The sequence below is a fragment of the Miscanthus floridulus genome, chromosome 5 (assembly GCF_019320115.1).
Source record: "Miscanthus floridulus cultivar M001 chromosome 5, ASM1932011v1, whole genome shotgun sequence".
NCBI lineage: Eukaryota > Viridiplantae > Streptophyta > Magnoliopsida > Poales > Poaceae > Miscanthus > Miscanthus floridulus.
Genome location: NC_089584.1, coordinates 148,284,265 through 148,307,483, shown reverse-complemented (window position 1 = coordinate 148,307,483; position 23,219 = coordinate 148,284,265). Strand labels below are relative to the sequence as shown.

Here is a 23,219-nt window from a genome sequence, read left to right as displayed (position 1 = left end):
TGTGCCTTGGATACAAGCGGAGCGTGTGTTTTCGGGATACCCAGCTAGGGACATTGATTCGCGAATCGCCGTCGAGTCGGTACGGCTTGTTTCGTGCCTAGCACCGTAGTAAGAACTGAAAGATGGAAGATGAAATAGAAAAAAGAAATCTAATTGTTTACCACCTGCTTGAAAGTAGCACAGGCGCTTACATAGAATGGATAGTTAATGAACCAATGTTGCTGTTAATAAAAATCGAATATAAGGACGCACGCTTAGTAATGCTTCATGCAAATATAATAAACCCACGATCCAGATAACCTTGCATATCCTTAGAGTCTTTTCTTTCCTCCTGTCGGGTAAGTTTTGCTGAGTACAATTGAGTACTCAGGGTTTTATTTCCCCTGTTGCAGGTGACAGGTGGATGCTAGAGCTGACCCTTGTGTGTGGATACCTCTTGATGAGCTCAGCGAGGATTCCTTTACGCCGTGATCGTAGTTGTTATTTATAACTCTCACCAAATGCTTTTATGAATGAAAGTTTCAGAATATGTTGTCGTAGTTTATATATCAATACTTCATCATGTCATGATTAGATATTTATTCCCGTTGTAATTCTGATCACATGTTTATATTTCGCTGTTAAATTAAATTGTTCATAACTTTGATAATATGATTACATTCCGTTGTTATAATAATAAATATTATACTCTGATATTATATTAAAAGTGATGTAAGAAATGGTTAAGAATAATGTAAGCTTTATTCTCTCATTTGTGATCCTGATGGAAAAATATAGATTTTTGGGTTCTCCTTCGGGCTGTGCTCGACGGGACCACTTGATTTGGTGTCCTCCCTTGGATGCTTAGTGTCTAATGAAAGACGAGTGCTCCTGAGAGGCATTAGATTAGGTGGTTCTGCCACAGCTACTTCCACTAAGTTCCTAAAATAAATCATTTTGGACAAGGCTAGATCAAACATTAGGAATATAAATCGTGAATAACTTTTAAGTTGTTGTGTTTGAAAATATGAAAATCAATAGATTTGTGTTGAAAAATATTTTCATAAAAATATACCTACATCACTTTTCAATAAATATTTTTTTATAAAAATAAAAAATCAAAGTTATGCTTCGGAGATCGTGTCGCTGTCGGGACGACATTATTTTAAGAACCCGGAGGGAGTACCTAGCTAGCTCTAGTGCTTTATTTGTTTCTGTTTGGGATTTGTTGGTACATTGTAAACTAACTGAAGGTGACGCCGGAGCTCTCTCACATCACATGCATGACGGTAGGGATCGGAGGTCCAAATAAACTAGCGCATCATACAGTGAGTACCTCTGTAGTCCTCGATGATCTTTCACTGTCAGCATCACAACCGACCAAGTTAGGTTAGGTTGTTGACCTAGCGAGCATATATCATGCTTTGCCTATATATATATGTAGGTGATAATCGGTGCCTCACCAATTTTTTCTTTTCACGGCCGTGCCTAATATAAACACCTAATATAATTAAAAACGTTTTTCATTAAGGCCTCGTTTGGATGATCATTTATTCACCTCAATTCATATGCGTTGTGGATTGAGGTGAATACATGGTTATCCAAACAATTCCTAAGAGAATAGTTCAGAAACTTCTTCATTTGCATTGATTGCGGCACTAATTAATTGCAACAGATATTCTGCAGTAAAGGGTTTGTTGTTGGCTTGTTACCGACACAAAGAAAATTTATTCTTGACATAACATATATTACCTCCGTCTAAAAAAAAGATATAATTGTAGATTTGGATTGAGTCAGACTTCTTTAAATTTGACCAAGCTTATAAAAATATTATAAACATTTATTACTTCAAATAAATACACTATAAAAATATATTTTGTGATTAATCTAATAATATTTATTTGTTACTATCAATGTTAGTATATTTTTATAGATCTAGTCAAACTTAAAAAATGTTTAGCTCCTTGAAAAACGAGAATTGTAATATTTTTTTATGCCGAGTGAGTGTATACTTTGTAAATAAATCAGCCAAGCAATGCAAATTTTTGGGGTAGCAGTTTGGCGGATGGATGTCGAAAAGTTGCTTTTCACTCGTGTTTTGATCCAAATTCCAAACGGATCGAGTACAAACTGCCTCCCATCGTCGCATTATATTGTGACATAATAACAAGCAAAGCGCAAAGGTATGATGTACTCCTATATACTAGTTGCTATACTCAAGAAATGCCAATGCATACATATTCTCTCTTGGCCCGGGCTGGTGGGTCATGTGGTTGGGATCCGATGGCAGCATGCCTGCCTGCCTGCCATTGTCCTCTGAAATTATTATTAGGCTATACCAAGCTTGCGGCTAACTAAGGCTGTCCGCAGAGACACAAACACCGTATGAACTCATCAACCCCACAGAGCAAGTAGTAGTCATAAGGAGGAGGAGGGAGGCGGGGCGGTGCGGGTGCGGGTGCGGGAAAAGAGGAGGGTGGTGCGGGAAAGGAGGGAGGCGGGGCGGTGCGGGTGCGGGAAAAGAGGAGGGTGGTGCGAGAAAGGAGGGAGGCGGGGCGGTGCGGGAAAGGAGGAGGGAGGCGGGGCGGTGTGGCCAGGAAAAAAAAATTTATTTCTTTACCGAGTATTCTAGATCAGAACATTCGGTAAAGTTTTTTTTTCATTTTTTTATTGTCTTTCTTTTTCTAGAAAAAAGATTTTATTTTTTGTCGAGTGTTTTTTTTACACTCGGCAAACCCCCTCTTTGCCGAGTTTTTTTTTTGCCAAATGTTTTTAGCGCAACACTCAGCAAAGAACATGTTTACCGAGTACCCGAGAAAATACACTCGGTAAACATAAAAACACTCCGCAAATTTAAGAATTCCAGTAGTGCAGCTCACGGCGGCTAGCCAGCTCGCATATTCTATACTAGTACTACGCGGCCGTCACGACCGCCGAGACTCGCGTGCAGAGACGCGAACGAGACTGCGGCAGAACCCTAGCCGCACAAAGCGAAGGAAAAAAAGGAGGGAGGGAGTGGCACGCAGTGCCTGGCGTCGCTTTTTGTCCAGCCGTTTGGCTGGGCTAGACTGCCGAACGGCTAGGCTGATAAGCCCAAACACATCCAGCCCAGCAAGCCAGGGTGTTGAGTAGTCAATACACAATTTCTCATGCTTCTTGTCTACAAATGTTTTTTCTTTTGAGTGTCACTATGGAGATGCTCAACTTTTATCTGTTCATATCTCAAGAAAAATTATCTTTTGCTAGGCTTACCTATGCACGCCACAAACAATTGATGCATACATGTTTTAGAGGCAAAAAAAACTGATAGTGTCAGCTGGCTCTGCCTAGCCCGCGGCAATTGTTGCGGGGATCTGTCTAGTTCATATGGCGTTCCTGCAAATGAAAAATCTGACAGCAGTGCCAGCTAGGGCCCCGGGGGTTTCACTTGTTAGTAGCTTCAAGTTGGGATCCATTGCTCTCCAATCTAGTTCTATGTTATTTCCAATTGCAAAAGCCATGCCAGCAACTGCAGCGATCAAAACTGCTGTTGAACAGTTCAGGACTTGTTGCAGGGAAAAGCAGCCAAAAGAAGGCTATTGAACCAGCCAGAAACGCTACCGATGCCGCTCCTATGACAGAAAAACATAAGGCCACATAAGAAGTTGGGCATAATAACTTTACAAATCTTAACGTTTTATTTTGTTTTGTCAAAAGAAAACAGGACATACATATATGTATACAAATACACACCTTTTGTTCGTGGTGACGAGAAAACAGGCAAACCCATCATATTACAGAAGACGTGAGCAATAATTGGACATAACAGATTCCCTGTAGTTTTTTTTTTCAAAGTCAATCAACAATGAAACCTTGTTATCAGATCCATATTAAAATTGCTTACAGTAAAATATCTATAGTCACCATCCATCATGTCATAGAACCAAATGGAAATTAGAGTGCAAGCACAATCATCTAGCCAGGTTACAATCCATAAACTTAGTCAAATGTACCAAAATATGGTTGAAAAAAACAAAGATGAAATATGGAACATGGAATCATCATTTTGCTGTCATACGGTTTTGCTTTTCATGTTTCTGCAATATGGAATATCATACTAAAACATAACTGGTAATCATAACACGTACAGTGCAAATTTGATTATCCAAAAAATTGATCGAGCATGAAATAGCATGAACCAACAACCAAGTATGAATGATAAACATGGAGACTTCAATTCTAAAACCGGAAAAAGAGTTCCAGCAAGAATAGCAAGAAAATAATAACACAGGTGACAACATAAAGGAATGAGTGAGACCTGTTCGAATGAACAAAAATGCAGCGTACCATCCAAAGATTACAGTGTAGCCTAACTGGACACCTGAGGAGGGAAGGTAAGAAGTTAAATCAAGCTCAGAAGGTGCAGCAATTAGGTGTCCACAATCGATGAAACAGAAGTAATCCATTTTTTTATGCCAATGTCTGAGAAAAATATGTGGAGAACCAAAGAAGACTAATGAGTTTGAAGATGCCAATTTTCTTACCAAGCATAGTAAAAGGTAAAAGTGTAGGTTTCTAGCTTCAGATACAATTTGTAAGAGCAATAAGTCCCAGTGCCTGAACTGGAACCATCTCACTCAAGAAGTTAATATTTGCAAAACAAGCCTAAGGTTATTGCAAGAATGTAGGAATACTAAGACCATAGCTTATAGCTTAATGTATTCTATGTGGACTCTTCTGGAATGCAGATGCAGTACAGTGGTAGTGAATATTTGAGACCATTGTGCAACTGATTTAAAGGTAAACTTGTCACTGCAGAACAAACATATTAACCTAATATGTTATAGTTCTCCTTGTTTTCAATAGAAATAAAGTTAGTTCAATAGAGGTCCGAAAGTCTGCTCTGAGTTTCTGACACCAATGCTAAGTTAATCTAGCTCAAGATTTTCCCCCAAACCATTGCAGGAAGATACTAAAGGAGAAAACAAGATGTGTAAAGAAAAATACCTACAATCAGTAGCGATCTCATAAAATTGCATCCCTGCTGGTGTAGTTCGAATAAATGGTTTAAGTGTGCTGTCAACAGAAAGGTTCAGTTCTAATTAGAAGAGTACATCAATATCAACAACAGAGAACGTATAGGCAATACAATGTAGATGTGGTATGCAGCAATTTGGTTAATAAACGAATCATAAATTAGAGCAAGAAAGAGTGGAAAACTTTAGGTTCTCGTCGCCTGATCAGACCGGCCTCATCCTAAGTAGGGTCCTTGTTGCCACGCAGTGTGCGATCCAGACACGATATTGCGAGGTTCAACGCGCAAACCTGTTTGGCGCTCTCGTCGTGCGACGCTTGGAGGCTCGTGACCTTCACTGGCAAGCGACTCCAGGATCTTTGCTATTGGCGCCAACAGAATCAGGGACTGGACCATCTGCTTCAGATCCATGAGGATGGATGTCAATGGATACGACGACGTCGATATTCTTGGAGAGCTTGTCTTGCAAAATGGGATTGGAACCAGACAAAGCAAATACCAGAAGTGACGGTCGTGGATGATTGGAGGCAGGAGCATTGCGTAGGCTTTAATCGTATGACGTACTCGGGCGTGGCCATAGACCTTGAGGCCATGGCTTAGAAGCCAACAATGGCGCACACGTGACCAAGAAGCAGGGACAGCAAGAGGTAGTGGATGATGGATTCCATCTATTGCTTGAGTTCACCAATTACAATCAGCCAACTCCATCTAATTTCTAAATCAATCTGCTAAAGATAGGATCATAGGACCCGAAAGGCTGCGGAGGGCACAATGGTGAGCGACCAGCAGCCAGTGTTTGAACCCCTGACAGCGAGCACCGAGCAGGTGCCCTTCTTGCGCATGGCAAGGTGAGAGCGTAAATGGGTTCTGGTCAAGAAGCAACAACTTCTGTACTGATCTTGCTTAACAATCAAATGATAGTGTTTGGGCTATTTAAATAGCCGAATCCTAACAAACCAACAAACTTATCAAACCAAACAAACTCCTATCTTTGGGCTAACAAACTGAGAAACAATTCCCCTGAACCGACTGAAGCGATGTCGATGCTATCGCTGGTTCACCACGGTGACGCTTGGGACGACATTGATATAGAATGCGGGTCATAACAGCTAACGATCCAAACCCCGTAACAAACGAGATATCCTAACAAACCGAACTGACAACCATTACTAATCCAATGCCCCTGACTAACTGAAACTTCTGACGGGATCCGAACTTTCTTAAGAACCTAGCTACTATCTTGCCCTGCACCGTGCTCCAGAGCAGGGTCCTTTCACTCATTGCGCCACCCGTTCACAGACGTGCGCCCGTACATGAGAAGGTTAAAAAAGATACAGGCAAAGTTGGTTCCTTCGGAATACAAAAAAAAAAAATTAGAATGATGCTATAGAAATTTACCTAGACTGAAGAAGACTGGACTCAGAAATATAATTGTAGACATTTTGAATCCCCCGCATAGAAGAAGAGGTATCATGCATGCCCTGAAAACCAGCTCCTCAGTAAATGGCGCCTGGTCAAAAGGTCATCACCAAACAATATCACTACAATAGAAGAGGGAATCAAAGTGTTCTCAGTAGTAGCACTAATTAATATCAGTAGCATCCTAAACAGTACTACAGATTGCAGTATGTTCTCAGTAGCAGCACTAATTAATATCAGTAGCATCCTAAACAGTACTACAGATTGCAAAGGCACTACAGTAATTGTTAGCTGGTAATTATGGTCAATGAGTCAACAATTCTTCATTTATTGCTAGTTTGCTACAATAACCTTCGATCACTGGTTTACAACGTGTAGTATCTTATAAGTAGAGAAAAAGGTAAAAGGGGGAAGAAGGACAGACCACTACATAGTTCCGCCAAACCATAACATCCGCAACAGCAGCTTGGATCCATTGTGCAAGCCTCTGGGCGCAGCCTATCTCCACCTCATCGCCACTGCCCCACGAACTCTCTAGGAGCCACAATCTAGTGACGAATGACCCAGCATACACTAGGGATGTAAGGAGAAGTGGAATCGCCACGGCCTGAATCTGCAGAAGAACCAGTGTTTCAATACAAGCATGAAAAGCTCAACACTAATGAGCGAGCTACAAGATTGTAGCTTATATTTGGAAAAGATCACTTACCAAGTGATCCTTCCTAATGCCGAACACAGCAAACATATCAGCAAAGTCGCTGAGGCTCCAGACCTGAAGAGGAAGACGAGAAGATGGGGGATTTGGTATTCGTTCAGTTCAGGTTCAGGTATTGGAGAGGAAGTATGTACCGGAGGAGAGCACGGGTACTTACTCGGAGGAGGGACACGGTGGCAAGGGCAGAGGCGGCGGATGCGACGGCGGCGCAGGCGAAGCGACGGTGGAGGAAGGTGCGGAGCGAGGTCGGGGGCGGGAAGCGGAGGATGACCATCGGAGCATAGAGGACAGTGACGTAGGATACTGCCATGGCGGCGCATGCCGCCACCGCCACGACGCCTGATATCGCCGGCGGCGAGGCGGGATGGAGGCTCGCCGGCGTCGCCATATAATCCAGTGAAGCGGGCGTCAGTCGATGTTGCTCATTGGATCCTAGATTTCGTAGGGGGAGAGGAGGGGAGCGGGGGTGGAGCGAGGAAAAAGATGCCGGCGCCGGAGTTGGAAGGAGGAGGAGACAAGCGAAGCGACGGCGGCTGAAGTGACAAGTGAGTCACCAGTATACCAGCGATGGGACAGGAGAATGTGCCGGGATTATTCAGGCTCAATGTTCGGATGGGCTTTGATAGTGCAAAACCTTTTAGCATGTAATTTGTGGAGGCATCTATCAGAGATTGAGATGCATTTTATCTTGAAGAGAAAATACTAACTGAATTGTCAACAATAATTTTTTGATGTGCAAGTACTCAATACCACTAAACATTATTCAGTAACTGGCCTATTTGATGGAACTGACATTGCCTTTTCGTACCTGCGGAGCAATAGATTGTTGTAAGGGCATGGCAATTAAAAAATAAAAACAATGTAGTGAAGAAGGGAAATAAGAGTAGGCTCAGAAGCAAACCAAATGGCCATGTTGTTTCAAGGGCACGACAATAAACAAATAGAAAAAAATCTAGGGAATAAGAGTAGCCTCAGAAATGAACAAAATGACATCATTTGATCTCTTGTAGCTAGGCAGAACGGCATGCACTGAGAAATAGCATTATTTGCAGCAATTCATGTTGCCGGCACATACAGAAAACAATGGATGCAGAGAGGAGTGGGGTATAGTGCCAGCCTTGACATGGAATTGCAATAGACCTAGCCTAGGGAAGTGCCATGATAGGATAAATAAACAGATAGCAATACATATATATACATGAACATGCCGTGGGCCTTTCAAGATCATCAGTCTATACTCCCAAGTTATATGGGAGTTCATTTTCATCACAAGCCATACAGCCAAAAAACATTTCCATCACTTGCACGAAGCATCAGGGGAAAAACAGTAGCTAGTCACGGACGAAGCACTCAAATCAGTAAAAAATATTGTGCAGGAATGAAATTCGTATGATAAATACGTGCATCAGATAGCAGTATGGAGCTGTGTCCCAAATTACCATATCTATGCCATCTTAGCTGAGAAGACGAACCAGGGAAAGCACTGCAAAAAAACGAGGCACATGGCCAAATTAAGATGAGACTCGGAGGTGAGAGATGGAGGGACATAGAGCAGGCCTTGACAGCCGGCAGTGGAAAGGCCAGGTGCACGCCAATCCCAGCTGCTTTGTAGGGGTTGCATTGCATTGCACTAAAATAAATGCTCACATGTAGAGCGTTGTGGTGTGGAGCAACTAAATAAGCACTGAGCATCTTAGTAGTTCCTATAATGAACGACTATGCTGCTACTTACTACTGGTTCAAACAAGCAGGGCATGGCAAGGCGATTGGGTTCGTTTCCGCCGAGCCCCCAAATTGCCGGGAAAGCAAGCTGCCCACCCCTCGGCGTGCATAGCAAGCGAACCCGTCGATCCCAAGAAGAAAGATTCGGGCTTGATTTGCCTCAGAGCAAAGGGGAGAGGGAAGATCCCGCGGGGCACGATCCGGTCCTAGAACAACAACCCACTCCACACGCAAAGGCTAGGGCTTGCATCCTTACCAGGAACCGACGGAAGCGGCGGGAAGTCCGGTGCGGATCTCCGCCCCGCGGTGGCCCAGGAGAGCACCGGGGCGGGCGGGCGGGCGGGCGGGCGGGAGAGCGGTGGCGCCTCGATTCGGCTCCTACCTTTTGCCTCTACTCGTCTGTGGAATCTGAAGCGCGGTGGGGAATGGGAGGGGCGCGGAGGCAGGGGCGGGCGGCGACTGGGCGAGGACTCGAGGAGCTCGGCTGCTGCTGTGGCTGCGCCTGCGGCCGCTTCTCTCGCGAGTCGCGATCTCCGGGTGTTTTCTTTCTCCTCTAAACTTTAAACTGTAGTACAACATATATATATATATATATATATATATATATATATATATATATATATATATATATATATATAAAACTACTATCCTATAGCTGGCTGTAGAATAACTTATTCTGTAGCCACTTTGAGTTACGATAATTCCTATGTTAATTTACGAGATTTATAGTAACTCCTTACTAAGTGGTTTACTATAACGTTATGATAAATATTCCCATGTGTTATAGTAACCCAACTATCGTAAATATGTATTGACATTATGGTAAATTAGTATATAAAATTATGGTAAATAGAGGTGGCTACAGAATAATATATTGTGACTAATCTATGAGATGAATCTTTTAAGCCTAAGTAGCTCATGATTTGATAATGCGGTGCTATAGTAACATGTGCTAATGACAGATTAATTAGGTTTAATAAATTCGTCTCGTGGATTAATGATGGATTCTGTAATTTATTTTTTATTAGTATCTGAACACTCCATGTGACACCCTCATGTGACACCTCCTAAACTTTAGTCACCGGATCCCAACACCCCCTTAGTCGCGAGGGGCGCTTGGTCTTCTTGGTCCTCGCTCTCAGTCCTGTCCTGCCCGCCTGCTCTCTCTCTCCCTTTTCTCTTTTGTCCCGTTCGCTGGTTGGTTTTTGGGTTGATAAATTCGGCTGGTGCTAATTTGTTGTGAGAGAAAAATATTATCTGGTTGACTGATAAACTCTGACTGAAATCAACGAGCGACGACTAAAAGTCTGATTAATAATAATATAATAATTACGGAGTACAAGGGAAAACAGTGTACTGGACTTGTTCAGCAGCAAGTACTTTTTTTTTTACAACACAGCAAGTACTCCTGTTGAAGTTGCTTCACATTTTCTCTAGTGCAATTTAATTAAAAATGAAGTTTTCGTCACCGGGCAAGTCAGGCTCGTGATGAGTTAAAAGAGTCTGATTGGTTCCCTTGCTATGCTATAGGAGGTGTATCACGAGCTCACGGCGGCTAGCCAGCTCGCATATTCTATACTAGTACTATGCGCGTAGGTAACCATGGTCTAATTGGAATCTGCTAACCATGATCTAATCGGAGTTCATTGGAATCCGCTAACCATGATATAATTGGAATGTACGTCCAACAGTGGATATGCATACTTTTTGCCAAACAAAGAGTACAAACTGGGTTTCAATATGCAGCATGTTCGGTTGATTGGTTCGTATCATTACTGGTTCGTGAAGAAGTACTGCTGGCTGGTTTATGTAAGAGAAAAAATACTGTTCCGGCTAGAAATTTACGATCGTTTACGACAAGCCACAACCAAACGAACAGACTACATCAGGACATGGCATAGCAAGGGAACCTTGGACATGGCATAGAGTGAGTCTTTGACGCAAACAAGCAATATCTACTTGCTCGACAACACACTTATGTAGATTTCTCTGAACATTGGACATGGCATACTGATGGCAAATTTTGGGATACATGCCGCAACAGTCGGCCAAAGGTTGGACGCCTTGCTAATGTTGCTCCGAACCAAGGGGAGAGATTTGACCTACGAATGTTGCTACACATAGTCAAAGGACCGCAATGCTTTTCTGATATTGGCACCATTGCTGGATAGCAACACCCAACATTTTGTGCAGCATGTGACGCATTGGGTTTACTTGGTGATGACTAGAAATGGTTCCATGCAATGAATGATGCATCACATTGGGCATTTCCATATCAATTAAGACAATTATTTGTCACTTTACTACTTTTCTATGAAGTCAAAGACCCACTCAAATTACTTGAAGAATATATAAAGGTAATGGGCGAGGACATGGCATGCTGTGCAAAGCAGCTAGCTCCAGAGGCCCCAGATGTTATCATACAACAACATATCAGATCCTATGCATTACAGGAGCTACAAAAACTCCTCAGCGATGTTGGATACAGCCTAGATCACTTCAGTTTACCAAAGCCAGATTAAAGTTCTTCAGAGGTACTCACAAATAGATTAATAATGGAGGAGCTTTCGTATGCTTCAAACGATGCAGCCACTGAAGTAAACCAATTGATCACTCAACTCGATTCGGAGCAGAGGCATATATCTACGATATTATAGAGCATTCAATCTCAAATGAATCAGGGTATACCTTCTTCATTTATAGATACGGTGGCACTGGTAAGACGTTTCTATGGAATACTTTGTTCAGCAGTGTTAGAAATAAGGGGAAGATGCATTAGCAGCTGCATCTTCTGGCATAGCAGCTTTGTTACTCCCAGCAGGTCGAACACCGCACTCGCGTTTCAAAATACCTTTAGACATCCAAGAACACTCTGTGTGTGCCATCAAGGAAAACACACAGTTGGCTGAGCTGATACAGCACACTTCACTAATTATATGGGATGAGGCACCTGTCAACCGTAAACATTGCTTTGAAGCACTTGACCGCATGCTTAAAGATATCATGTCATCTACCAATGACGCCTCAGCACACAAACAATTTGGTGGTATAACAGTTTTCTTGGTGGTGATTTCAGGCAGACTCTACCAATTATTCCAAAAGCAAAAAAAACATAGATTTTAAATGCATCAATGACCCGATCTTATTTTTGGCGGAATTGTAGAGTGCTTAGCTTAACTGAAAACATGAGACTTAGATGTCTAGATCTCTTAGAATCTGAACGGTATGAACTGAAGAAATTTGCTCAGTGGCTCCTCTCAATTGGTGATGGCACAACTCATACCAACATGCCTACTGACCAACCGGACACATCATGGGTTCAAATTCCGGACAACCTTCTGCTACCACCTGACCAAAGGAAACTTGAGAGTTTAATTTCTTTTGTGTATGGTACCTCTCTAGAAGCATCAGAGCTAGCAGATTATCTATGCGAACGAGCAATACTAGCCCCAACAAATGAGGTAGCTGCCACCATAAATGCAGAAATCATCGGTAACATAGCTACCAACGAAATGTCATACTACAGTTCTGACTCCATTGATGATCCAACATCCAAGTATTGTACTCTAGAGGTCCTTTAACCCCAAGAGTTCCTCAACACTATTAAAATGAGTGGCCTTCCAGATCATCATCTGCAGCTCAAGATTGATGTTCCTATAATGTTACTAATTAGAAATTTGAGTCCCTCAAAAGGTCTGTGCAACAAAACTAGACTCATAGTTACACAACTCATGCACCGTATGAAAGCTCTAGTTTGGTTTTGGTTAATTGATAAAACCCTAAGTGCTAACCTAGTTTATCAAAGTGATTATGAGATAGGTAGCACTACTCCAAGTGATGAAGCAATGACAAAGATCATGACAAAGGTGATAGCATGGTGATGATCAAATGCTTGAACTTGGAAAAGAAGAAAGAGAAAAACAAAAGGCTCAAGGCAAAGGTATAAAATGTAGGAGCCATTTTGTTTTAGTGATCAAGACACTTAGTGAGTGTGATCACATTTAGGATAGATAGCCGTACTATTAAGAGGAGTGAAACTCGTATCGGAATGCGGTTATCAAAGTGCCACTAGATGCTCTAACTCATTGCATATGCATTTAGGATCTAGTGGAGTGCTAACACCCTTGATAATATTTGTGAAAATATGCTAACACATGTGCACAAGGTGTTTGCAGGGTTGAGATGGGTTTGGGTCCCTCTCTCCCTCCCGCCGAGCTTGCTCGGCGGGATTCGGCGCTTTTGGAAAAATGAAATGTCTATTTTTTATTGCGCCGGATGCAAAATTCTTGGTGGTTGGCACATTTGAGTAAGGGTGAAGAAGTTAGAGTTGAAATAGAGTTGGTCGAAATGATGCTAGCGTCGGTCTACTGACCAGACGCTGGGTCACTCAGCGACCGGACGCTGAAAGGCTGCGTCCGGTCGAGCTGGCAAAGAGGTCGCCAGTTTTGGTGTTGCACCGGACGCTAGACCTGAGATGCACCGGACGCTGGTTTCTACATCCGGTCAAACTGACGGGTCTGCACAGTGGCTAAGGGTTGAGCACTAGACGCTGGCTGCGTCCGGTCAAGGTGGACCGGACGCGTCCGGTCGAAAAAACATGCCTCGGGGAGCTTACTGGAAACGACCGGACGCTGTGGCTTCAGCGTCCGGTCAGTTTTGACCAGAGCGTCCGGTCAGCTTCGTAGCCGTTGAAATCTGACGAACAGCGTTTGAAGCTGGTGACACGTGGCGTCCATCGGGCGACCGGACACTGAGGGCCATCGTCCGGTCGGTATGACCAGAGCGTCCGGTCAGAGCGTGTTTTGCCCAGTGAAGGGGTACAACGGCTCTATTTGATGGGGGCTCTATTTATAGCCCCATGGCCGGCTCAAGGGATAACTCTTGCTCATTTTCATTGACATAACAACCTTGTGAGCTTAGCCAAAGCCCTCCCACTCATCTCCATCATTGATTCATCATCTTTGTGAGATTGGGAGAGAATCCAAGTGCATTGCTTGAGTGATTTCATCTAGTGGCACTTGGTATTCGTGTTGCGCTGCGGATTTCGCTTGTTTCTCTTGGTGGTTGCCACCACCTAGACGGTTGGAGCAGCGGTGAAGGATCGGCACGAGTTGGTGATTGTTCGTGGCCGCCTTCGGTGATTGTGAGGGGAGTTGTACCTTCCCTGACAGAGCGCCGAAAGGTAACTCTAGTAAATTGCTCGTGTCATTGAGTTACCTCACTTGTGGGTCGGTTCTTGCGGTGTCCAATCGTGTGGACGAGGTTTGTGAAACACCTCTTAGCCGCCGAACCACCAAGTGTTGGTCGACACAACGGGGACGTAGCGTGTTGGCAAGCACGTGAACCTCGGGAGAAAATCGATTGTCTCTTGTCTTTGGCATTCTCCCGGTGATTGGCTATATATTCATCTTGTGATTGGTTCATCCCTTACACGTCGGTATAATCACTCTACTCACTTATTTATATTCTTGCAAACTAGTTGACACAAGCTCTTTAGTGTAATTAGAATTGAGAGCTTGCTTTATTATTTATATTCATCTAGTTGAGCTCTTTAGAGTAGCAAGGTTGAGAGCTCTTAGTGAGTAATTACATAGCAAGTTTGTGTGCCTAAGTAATCATTGCAACTAGAATTGTTGGATAGGTGGCTTGCAACCCTTGTAGAGCTAGAGCAAGTTTGCATTATGCTATTTGTCATACTAATCAAATTGCTCTAGTTGATTTGTAGATTTTTAAATAGGCTATTCACCCCTCCTCTAGCCATATTAGGACCTTTCACCGTATCATCGAAGCTCAAATAATTACAGGAAAGGCCAAGGGAACTAAAGCTTACATTCCAAGAGTAATCTCCATTTCAGCTGATCCTAAATGGCCCTTTAAGATAAAACGGGGGCAGTTCCTAGTCCGGGTATCATATGTGATGACAATAAACAAAAGCCAAGGACAGACTTAACAAAGTTGGTGTCTACTTACCAAGCCTGGTGTTCTCTCATGGGCAACTTTATGTTGCGTTCTCACGTGTTACATCACCCATAGGCTTGCGTGTGCTTATTGAAAACAACTCTGTTGAACATGAAAATCAAACACACAATGTTGTGTACACTGAGATTTTTAGTGATATATCAAAATGTGCCCACTAAATCCATGTAATACTACCTCTCATTCATTGTTCAAGTCATATCATGCTCTTTTCGTCAAACTGAACTTTAAAGTTTGAATCATCTCATTTACTCTTAATTACCTACTCTAATGTTACATGTATTCTAATTCCATAAGGTTGTGTTTTTACCTCTTTCCATTTTTGAGGGATTACAATATGATGTACTCCACTAGAAGTTATATTCATAGGATACATTATCAGGACAATGAATACAATATGGGGAATGTTGTAGAATCTGTATTGATGGGTGTCTGCATTATTCATAGACCTGGTGTAAATCAAATTTGGAGTATATATTCTCCATTGGTCTCATCCTCATGTTCCCGGGTTCAGAGCTAAACTAATGAATCAACATGTTGTGTTTTCTGAGTATCAGCTCAAGCAGTTGCCATTACATAAAGACATGATAAGACTGATAATACTTCCTATCTTAATATGTTTTGTCCATTCGGTGTCATTGCACTTACAAGAAAAACAAAGCAGAAACATGGAAAATTGAATGCAGGTATTACAGCAATACAACAGTAAACACCAAAACCAATCTGTATGCATGGTTGAAATCATTAGCTTCTTTGAACGCTTTTCTATTGCTTTCCTCACCATGATGGGAATTTCTTACATGGCTTCATATGATAGCTAAGTGATCAAAAGGGAGGACCCCCGTACAATAATACAGTTACTGAGTAACAATGTTGACCCCTTGCCATCATGTTCATGCGATAATTTATTTACAGCCAAAAATCTCTGTCTTATTCTTGGTAACATTATGCTTTACTGCTGTGCCGATAACTGCCCTTTCAGAAACACCGGTTAGCAGTGTCAAACAAAAAATTGTAGCATTATGCTCTATTGATTATGGCCCATCAGCCCACCTTACCCTAGTTTACATACAGGTCGCAGGAAAAAAAACTAGGGGCGTCTCACTCTCGGCCTCTTCCTCTCTCCGTCCCTTTGTTCCGTTGCCTCCTCGATCTGGAATGACGCATCGAGCGCCGCCGCACTCGCTCGCCGCGCGCTACGGCCACCCTTGCCCGCCGCGCGGCAAATATTGGCTACGCATGCAGATCCAAGAGGGAGAGATGGTGACGATGTTTTGAGTTTTGACCGCCCTCATGCTCATCTTCGTCGTCAAGCGTAGGGCTCCCCAAAGTCCATCTTGCCACCGTTCCCAAGTACCTCTCCATCGTCCTCGTATTGAGGTTCGTGTCCCCTCCTCCTCGATCTGAATCACATACTATATGCAACTCATGTGTTAATTGTTATAGACATCTCCAAGTGTGGGATCATTCAAATTTGTGGCTATCTGGAAGTAAATAAGACTGAAACAAAGAAAATATGGCAAAACCACAAGTTCTTATTATTATCTTTTCTTTTTGATAAACAAGTCCTTTTATTAATTTGACATCGAACAGAAATACGTACTGTCATGCACTAGGGGAACATGCATGGCAGCAAATGAACATCACAATACACAGCACAATATTACGTACACATACACATACTGTCACACACAAACACATACATACACATACTGTCACACACAAACACATATATACGCATACACATACTGACAGACACGAAACGAACACATGAAACACGATACAAACAGAAACTGAGCTTATAAATTGCTTATTTTCCACGCGACGAAACACAAGCACGGAAAATGACAAGACAACACAGTGACAACACCATGGGTATGCTAGTTCACATGACACTGCACGAGGGCCCGCCGCCCTGCCTGTGGTGGTGGTGGCCATGCTGCTGCTGCGCGTGCTGGCAGTCAACGTCTTCACCCTCGGTGGCGGCGGAGCAGCCAGGCTCGCACTGGTCGCCGGCGGCGGCGTCGGCGTCGACGTCGGAGTCGGCGGCGGCGGCGCGGTGCAGCAGCAGCACGTACGCCAGCTGCGTGACGGCCAGCGTCGCGGTGATCGCCTCCAGCGCGCGCATCTGCCACCCGCGCGCCGCGGCTGCGGCGGCCCGCATCTCCTTGCACGCGAGGCCGAGGGCGAGCGCGGTGGCCGCCCACGCGACGGTGCCCAGCGCCGCGGCGGCCGCGAGGCCCTGCGGCCGCCACGACGCGCGCGCGTGGAACGCCGCCGCGGCCTTGGCTGCGCTGCCGAGCACGGCCGCCAGCAGCGCGAACTGGATGAAGTGGAGCGTCGCCTCGTCGCCGGCGCTGCGCGGCGCCGCTCCTGCAGGCATGCCCGTGCACATGCACGCGTCGTCTACACGCATTGAGTTGAGTATGTATATACATATAATAAAAGAATCTCTGCAAGGGTCATTATTTGCACGGTAGGAGAGGGTGACCTGCAGGTGGGTAGTATTCCTGATCGCCTATGTCGTCGACGAAGCTGTTGAGCGCCCAGCTCGCGAACCCCGTCATGGACACGTAGAGGGCGAGATTGAGCAGCAGCAGCGGGCCGGCCACGTTCCTCCTCCCCAACGCCTCCAGCGACAGCAACGCCATTATTACCAGGTGATGCCCCAGATCCGATCCCAATGCAGCCCCCTTCCCTCTAGCTAGCTATTCTCTCTCTCGATCTCTACCGTGCCTGCTACGACCAACAGCCGCCCACCGAAGAGCTCTCAAGCTAGCTGGACCCTTGTTTAACTGCACGTGTGTTCGTCGACTGAGTCTGCCGGTACTTGAAGGGCGCGCGGCCAGCCAGCCCGCACGGCAAGGTTTCGTGTGCGTGTGCGTGAAGCGCCGGGCGGGCGCCGTCCGTGCGTTCGGGCTGGCATACAGGTGCACACGCACGCGGGCGCCGCTGCGCTGCCGTGCCGGGCGGCCTCCGTGCTCCATCGCTTCGCTGATAGCCCATGCGCTGCAGTAGCGTGACAAGAGGAGATGGTGAAGCCGCCGCCACCGGCATGTCACGGTCACGCGCGAGGGGAGCTGGCCAGCTCTCAGCTGGTCGGCGCGGCGTCGTTGTGTGCGCGCGGGCCGCGGCATGCATGGTAGCTTGCAGAAATGAGTTGCTTTGGGATGACAAGTACACGTCCTCCTCTTTGTCTGATCGTGGTCATGGCGTCTCTGTTCGTGCGCCCACCGAGTCAGTTTCAGTAGCACGTCGTCTTCGTCATGCCGTGCGCCGCCAGCGACAAAAGGCCCGGCCGGCTCGATGGCGTGGGAGCTACCGAGCTAGCACAGCTTGCATTGCCTTGCCTTCTGGCTTTGTTTCGAGCTACTGGGGATGAGCACGCATGTTCTGTACGTCGACGACTTCTTGTGCTTTTGACATGGCCAGGCTCAACTCTATCCAACTCACGTAGGAAACAGAAACGCATGAGCCTTACCTCTTTCTGTGTGCAAAGGCTGTATAGAAGCAAACCCTCAAGTACACATACATTATATATATATATATATATATATATATATATATATATATATATATAATGTGTGATAAGCCCGAATGGTACTGGTTTGTTGTGAGATGAAAATACTGTTAACTAGCTGATAAGCCCTAACTGAAACCAACGAGCGAACAGCATGTAAGTGTAGGAAAAGGCACATCTTGTCCCCCTTGTCACATAGGGTTTTGACTCGTACGCCCATTGCCCTTGGGAAGCAACAAGTGCGTATGACTGCATTCGGTTGTTCTAAAAGGAGCCTAGAAACCGTTCCGGCTGATGAAGCTTAATCAAATTAACTAAGCAATCCAGCTAGGAATTTATCCTGGTGGTAATTTCTAAACAACTGTACATGCCCTTAGAGGAGCACGGTTTTTTGGTTGGAGCGTCTTCTGATCACTCGTATTGGGATCCAGTGACAAGCCGTTGCACAATAGTTAAAGTCAATAAGGGGGTTAATCTTCTTGAGTCGCATTTGATCACTCCTGATGGATACCTGTGGTAATGTACTCGTCAATAACTCCCTAAATTTACATCTTAATTATATTCACCTCTGAATTATGAAAGATACTGCAAAATTAGCCCCCTAAAATGCGATGGTCGGACAGATAAAAGAAGATGGGTAGATGCGAGGGACGTATTTGAATTGAGTATGTCTACTGCATAACCATGTGTTTTATGTAGTTTTAACACAAGTTTTTTTTGAACTGTAGGATGAAGATCCAACGGCCTCTAGCCTTCTTCTACCTCCAGCCTCCAGCCTTCTTCTACCTCTAGACGCACTGCACAAACTCGCCCCTACCGCCGTCGGCCGCCCCGCCCTTGGCCGCGGCTATGTCGGCACAAATCACAAGTAACAACAAATCACAAATCTCAGATCACAACAAACAATTTTTTTTATGAAAGGGCAAGAACAAATCGTGGCTGTGTCGGCACAAATCACAAGTAACAAATCGCGGCGGCGCGGACACGACGCGGCGAGGCCGCAGCGGCGGCGCTGACACGGGAGCGGCGGCGGCGCAGGCACGGCGCGGCGAGGCCGCAGCGGTGCGGGCACGGGCACGGCGCAGCGAGGCCACAGTGGTGGCGCGGGCACAGATTGGACGAAGGTGTGCTGGAGCTAGGAAAGATCAGACGGCTTTAAAATCACGTGTTGGATTGCTCTAAAACGTGTGGTATAGTATTTCTGATTTGAATTTATCATGATGACGCATCTCGATCAGGAGGAGGCCGGCGGCGGCGGGAACGGTACCTCCACGAGCCCTTCCAGCATCAGGACGACGCTCCTCATTGCGGGCCTCGCCTGGGGCTCCGCCTGCGCGCACCACACCGCAACCTTCACCGCCCGCTCCACCTCCACGGCCTCCGCCGCCTCGTCTTCGCAGCCCACGGCCCGCCACACCTCGCCGCGCAACAGCCATTCGTGTGCGCACTCCATGAGCGTCCGCTCCTCACCGGCCTCTTCCAGCTCCATGCTCCGGCGGCACGTCACGATCTCCAGCAGCACCACGCCGTAGCTGTAAACGTCCGCCTTCACCGTCAGCGGCCCAACGCCGCGGTACCACTCCGGGGCCATGTACCCGCGCGTGCCGCGCACCCCCGTGAACGTCCGCGTCTGGTCCGGGAGCAGCAGCTTCGCCAGCCCGAAGTCGGCGATCTTCGCCGTTCCCGACGCGTCCATCAGGATGTTCTGCGGCTTCACGTCGCAGTGGATCACGCGGCTATCCAGCTCGTCGTGGAGGTAGTGCAGCCCGCGCGCGACGTCCAGCGCGATGCCCATCCGCTCGCCCCACGCCGGCGGTCCGCCTCCGCCGGCGCTGTTCTTGAACAGACGCTCCGCCAGCGACCCGTTGCTCATGTACTCGTACACCAGCAGCCGGTTGGCGCCCTCGTGGCAGAAGCCCAGCAGCCGGACCAGGTTCCTGTGGCTCGTCCGCCCGATGGCGCGCACCTCCCGCTGGAACTCCACTTCCCCCTCCTCCACCACCTTCTCCAGCCGCTTCACGGCGATCGCCTTCTCGCCGCCGTTGTGCAGCAGCGTGCCCCGGAACACCGTGCCGAACGCGCCGCGGCCCAGCGGTTCGCGGAAGTCGCAGGTCGCGTGTTCCAGCTCCTGGTAGCTGTACGACCTCAAGGGCGCCTCCTCGTCCAGGGCCTCCGCCGCGTCCGGCTCCGCGAACGTCCTCCGGTTCGCCCAGAACTAGCCGCGCCGCCGCCAGGAGCGCGGCTAAGGACACGCACGCGAGGATCCCGGTGCAGATGAGCGCGATGGTGGCCGCGCGCCCGACACGGCTGCGGTAGCTCTTGTCGCCAGGCGCGGGGGCGGGACTCGCCGCCGTCCCCTCTGCGTTCTTGACGAACAGCGTGTACCTGCCGCCCGCGCGGCCGTAGAGGAGCGGGAGCTGCTGCTTGGTGCACCTGGAGGCGTTGGTGTCCAGCAGCACGGCGGCGCAGAAGCAGTCGTTCATGCACGCGGCCTGGCAGTCGGGCTCGCTCGTGACGTTGCCAATCACAGCGTATGACTTGTCCACCCACCACATGTTCGGCATCGTCGCCATGGACAGACCAGCTGCGGCGGCCGCGCAGTCCCCGGCGCCTGACCTCCGGGTGCAGCCAAGCGCCGCGTTGCTGCCGTCGATAAAGTCGAAGCCCGGCGGGCACAGGCAGGTGGGCTGCGCGTCGCGGTCGAGGACGCAGTAGCTGTTGAGCCCGCACACGCCTTTGACTTCGCACCGGTCCTCCGGCCGTGTATACTGGACGTCGGTCTTCCACACGCCGCCGGACGAGACGGCGTGGCGGTACAGCCGCAGGACTCCGTCGGGATCGAGCGTGACCCGGTAGAAGACTTGCTCCTCGCCGGCCGATTGCGCAGCCACGGGATCCGACACGTTTCTGGTGAAGTTGCCGTTGTTGCCCGCGGTGAGGTAGAGCAAGCCGGTGGCGTCGAGGCGCAGCGTGAGCTGGAGGCCGACGAACGTGCCGGTGTTCCAGTACGAGTCGGCCGCGACGTTGTCCGTCTGCACGGGGTACAAGACGAGGTTGCCGTCGTTGAGCTGGTTGGCGAGGCGGTACTTCCCGGCGGCCCTGTTGGTGGGCGAGACGCTGGAGAAGAGCTGCGCGCCAGGCACGAGGTCCTGACCGGTGAGCAAGGTGTCAGTGGGCGTCGCGAACGTGGACCACACCACGGTCCCGTCGGCGCCGTAGAGCACGAAGCTGCCGTCGTCGCGCATGGCCGCTGCGACGACCGTTTGGGGCGCCACGGCGAGGCTCCTGTACAGGCCGTCGGCGCCGGTCCAGAGCAAGCCGCTGTTGGTGATTCGGAGCTCGCCACCCGTGGCTGGAGTGCTGTTGCCGGCGGCCGTCCACACGACCGTCACGTTGGGCGTGGTGGCGAGCCAGACGCCGACGGTGAGGCCGCCGCCCGTGGCGTAGAAACCGAAGGCGAAGCGGCCGGATGGGGAAGACCAGGCGGCACCGGCGGCGGCCGGCATGGAGGTTCCTAAGGTGATGTTGTTGGTCTGCGCACCGGCCATGGGCAGGGAAGCAACCGTGGCGAGCGCGACCAACAGCAGACGGATGGGTATAGGTATGGCCATGGCTGCCGGAGTAACCATTTGTGCGCGCTCCTAAGCTCTATATATGTATGTATGGTGCCATGGTGGGTCAGCAGCAGTGATGAATGCACTTGCTCTGTTCCTCATCTGGCAGCTTGACTAGTTCTCCTTCAGTTGAAAAATGTGGGAGTCGCTATATTTTGGGCGCCTTAATTTTAAAAAAAATTCAGGCAACAATCTTTCACAATCAGAAATTGTTTGACTCAGGACAAATTCTGGGAGTTGCTATATTCATGCTCTTTTCTATAGGTTTGGTTGAACTTAAGATTGTTTGAATCAAGACAAATTTGCAAATTGTTTTTATTTTATTTTAAGGTGGTGGGTGTATAAAACATCATAGATCCATTTACGAACTATATTATTTTCATACATACATAGCTTACCTCTATTTATGATGCCGTAGATGTTGATCCTCTTTTGTCTAAGCCTTCTTTTTTTTTGACAAACTACTACGTATTTTCTATAAGCCTGATTAAACATAAGACAGTGCATTTGCTATTTGGTGACCTCTCAGTTGACTCCATTGCATGGTTTATTTCATAGTATAGTACCGCTACATTACGTTTTTTTTGTGTTGAAGGAGTATTTAGTCAAATTCATTGACCCGCGACCGCGCTGTGCTGTGCAGCTAGGATGCACGGAAAATCCATGTCATGATGGCTGGCACGGAAAATGATGACACGGCTACCGATGGCTTGTTTGCTAAGGTCTTCATTTTACAAATTTTTTCAAGATTTTTCTTCACATCGAATCTTTGACGCATTTATGAAGCATTAAATATAAATAAAAAATAAAACTAATTACACAGTTTAGACGAAATTCACGAGACGAATCTTTTAAGCCTAATTAGACTATGATTGGACACTAATTATCAAATAACAACGAAAGTGCTACAGTACCGTTTCGCCAAAAATTTTGCAAACTAAACAAGCCCTAAGTATCCTCTCTTTTACGGGGGATCGATTGGTGGGTTCTTCCGTTCTTACGGTCAGCCGATACGGGCGGGGGATCACGTTTTCGCGATGGCTGACGCCGGCCCCATACTTGACCAAGTGGGTATTGAACTGGATTTGTGTTAGCAATAGATACTCTCCTCCCCCTCTTACTTCTCCTTTAGTACTCTATCCTATTACAGCCATTCTGCGCTAGCAACGAAGGACAGCTTCAGGTTCAAAGCTTGGAACGGTTGTCGGACTGGGAACTGTGTTAACATTCCCTCACTCTTGGGAATCAGCATGTTCCCAT

General features: G+C 47.0%; 2 protein-coding genes and 1 pseudogene across 3 annotated transcripts; all 3 read right to left on the bottom strand.

Moving 5' to 3' along the window:
* Window positions 1–3,132: 3,132 nt before the first annotated feature.
* LOC136451143 (CAAX prenyl protease 2-like) lies at window positions 3,133–9,387 on the bottom strand. Of its 2 annotated transcripts, XM_066451895.1 has the most exons (10): window positions 9,106–9,387; window positions 8,567–8,610; window positions 7,285–7,935; window positions 7,122–7,184; window positions 6,837–7,025; window positions 6,392–6,503; window positions 4,966–5,034; window positions 4,277–4,339; window positions 3,712–3,792; window positions 3,133–3,590 (listed from the first exon to the last, which is right to left on the bottom strand). In XM_066451895.1, exons 3-10 carry the CDS (start codon window positions 7,513–7,515, stop codon window positions 3,457–3,459), a joined length of 942 nt encoding a protein of 313 aa, XP_066307992.1. In that variant the 5' UTR covers window positions 7,516–7,935; window positions 8,567–8,610; window positions 9,106–9,387; the 3' UTR covers window positions 3,133–3,456. The 2 variants fall into 2 exon arrangements, with proteins under 2 accessions (XP_066307992.1, XP_066307993.1); XM_066451896.1 differs by lacking the exon at window positions 8,567–8,610.
* A 7,323-nt stretch (window positions 9,388–16,710) lies between these two features.
* On the bottom strand, window positions 16,711–17,508 carry LOC136454088 (membrane protein PM19L-like). The gene is made up of 2 exons (XM_066454639.1): window positions 17,317–17,508; window positions 16,711–17,231 (listed from the first exon to the last, which is right to left on the bottom strand). Exons 1-2 carry the CDS (start codon window positions 17,474–17,476, stop codon window positions 16,711–16,713), a joined length of 681 nt encoding a protein of 226 aa, XP_066310736.1. The 5' UTR covers window positions 17,477–17,508.
* Window positions 17,509–19,556: 2,048 nt separating this feature from the next.
* LOC136455597 (G-type lectin S-receptor-like serine/threonine-protein kinase LECRK1) lies at window positions 19,557–21,956 on the bottom strand (annotated as a pseudogene).
* Window positions 21,957–23,219: the final 1,263 nt, after the last annotated feature.

Excerpts from the sequence above, each read along its gene's own strand:
- LOC136451143 (XM_066451895.1), bottom strand. The coding sequence starts at position 7,515 with ATGGCGACGCCGGCGAGCCTCCATCCCGCCTCGCCGCCGGCGATATCA. Across the intron at positions 7,026-7,121 it reads GCATTAGGAAGGATCACTTG|ATTCAGGCCGTGGCGATTCC; the intron begins GTAAGTGATCTT and ends GTTCTTCTGCAG. Across the intron at positions 5,035-6,391 it reads TCCAGTCTTCTTCAGTCTAG|CACACTTAAACCATTTATTC; the intron begins GTAAATTTCTAT and ends TTCTGTTGACAG.
- LOC136454088 (XM_066454639.1), bottom strand. The coding sequence starts at position 17,476 with ATGGCGTTGCTGTCGCTGGAGGCGTTGGGGAGGAGGAACGTGGCCGGC. Across the intron at positions 17,232-17,316 it reads GGAATACTACCCACCTGCAG|ACGACGCGTGCATGTGCACG; the intron begins GTCACCCTCTCC and ends CAATGCGTGTAG.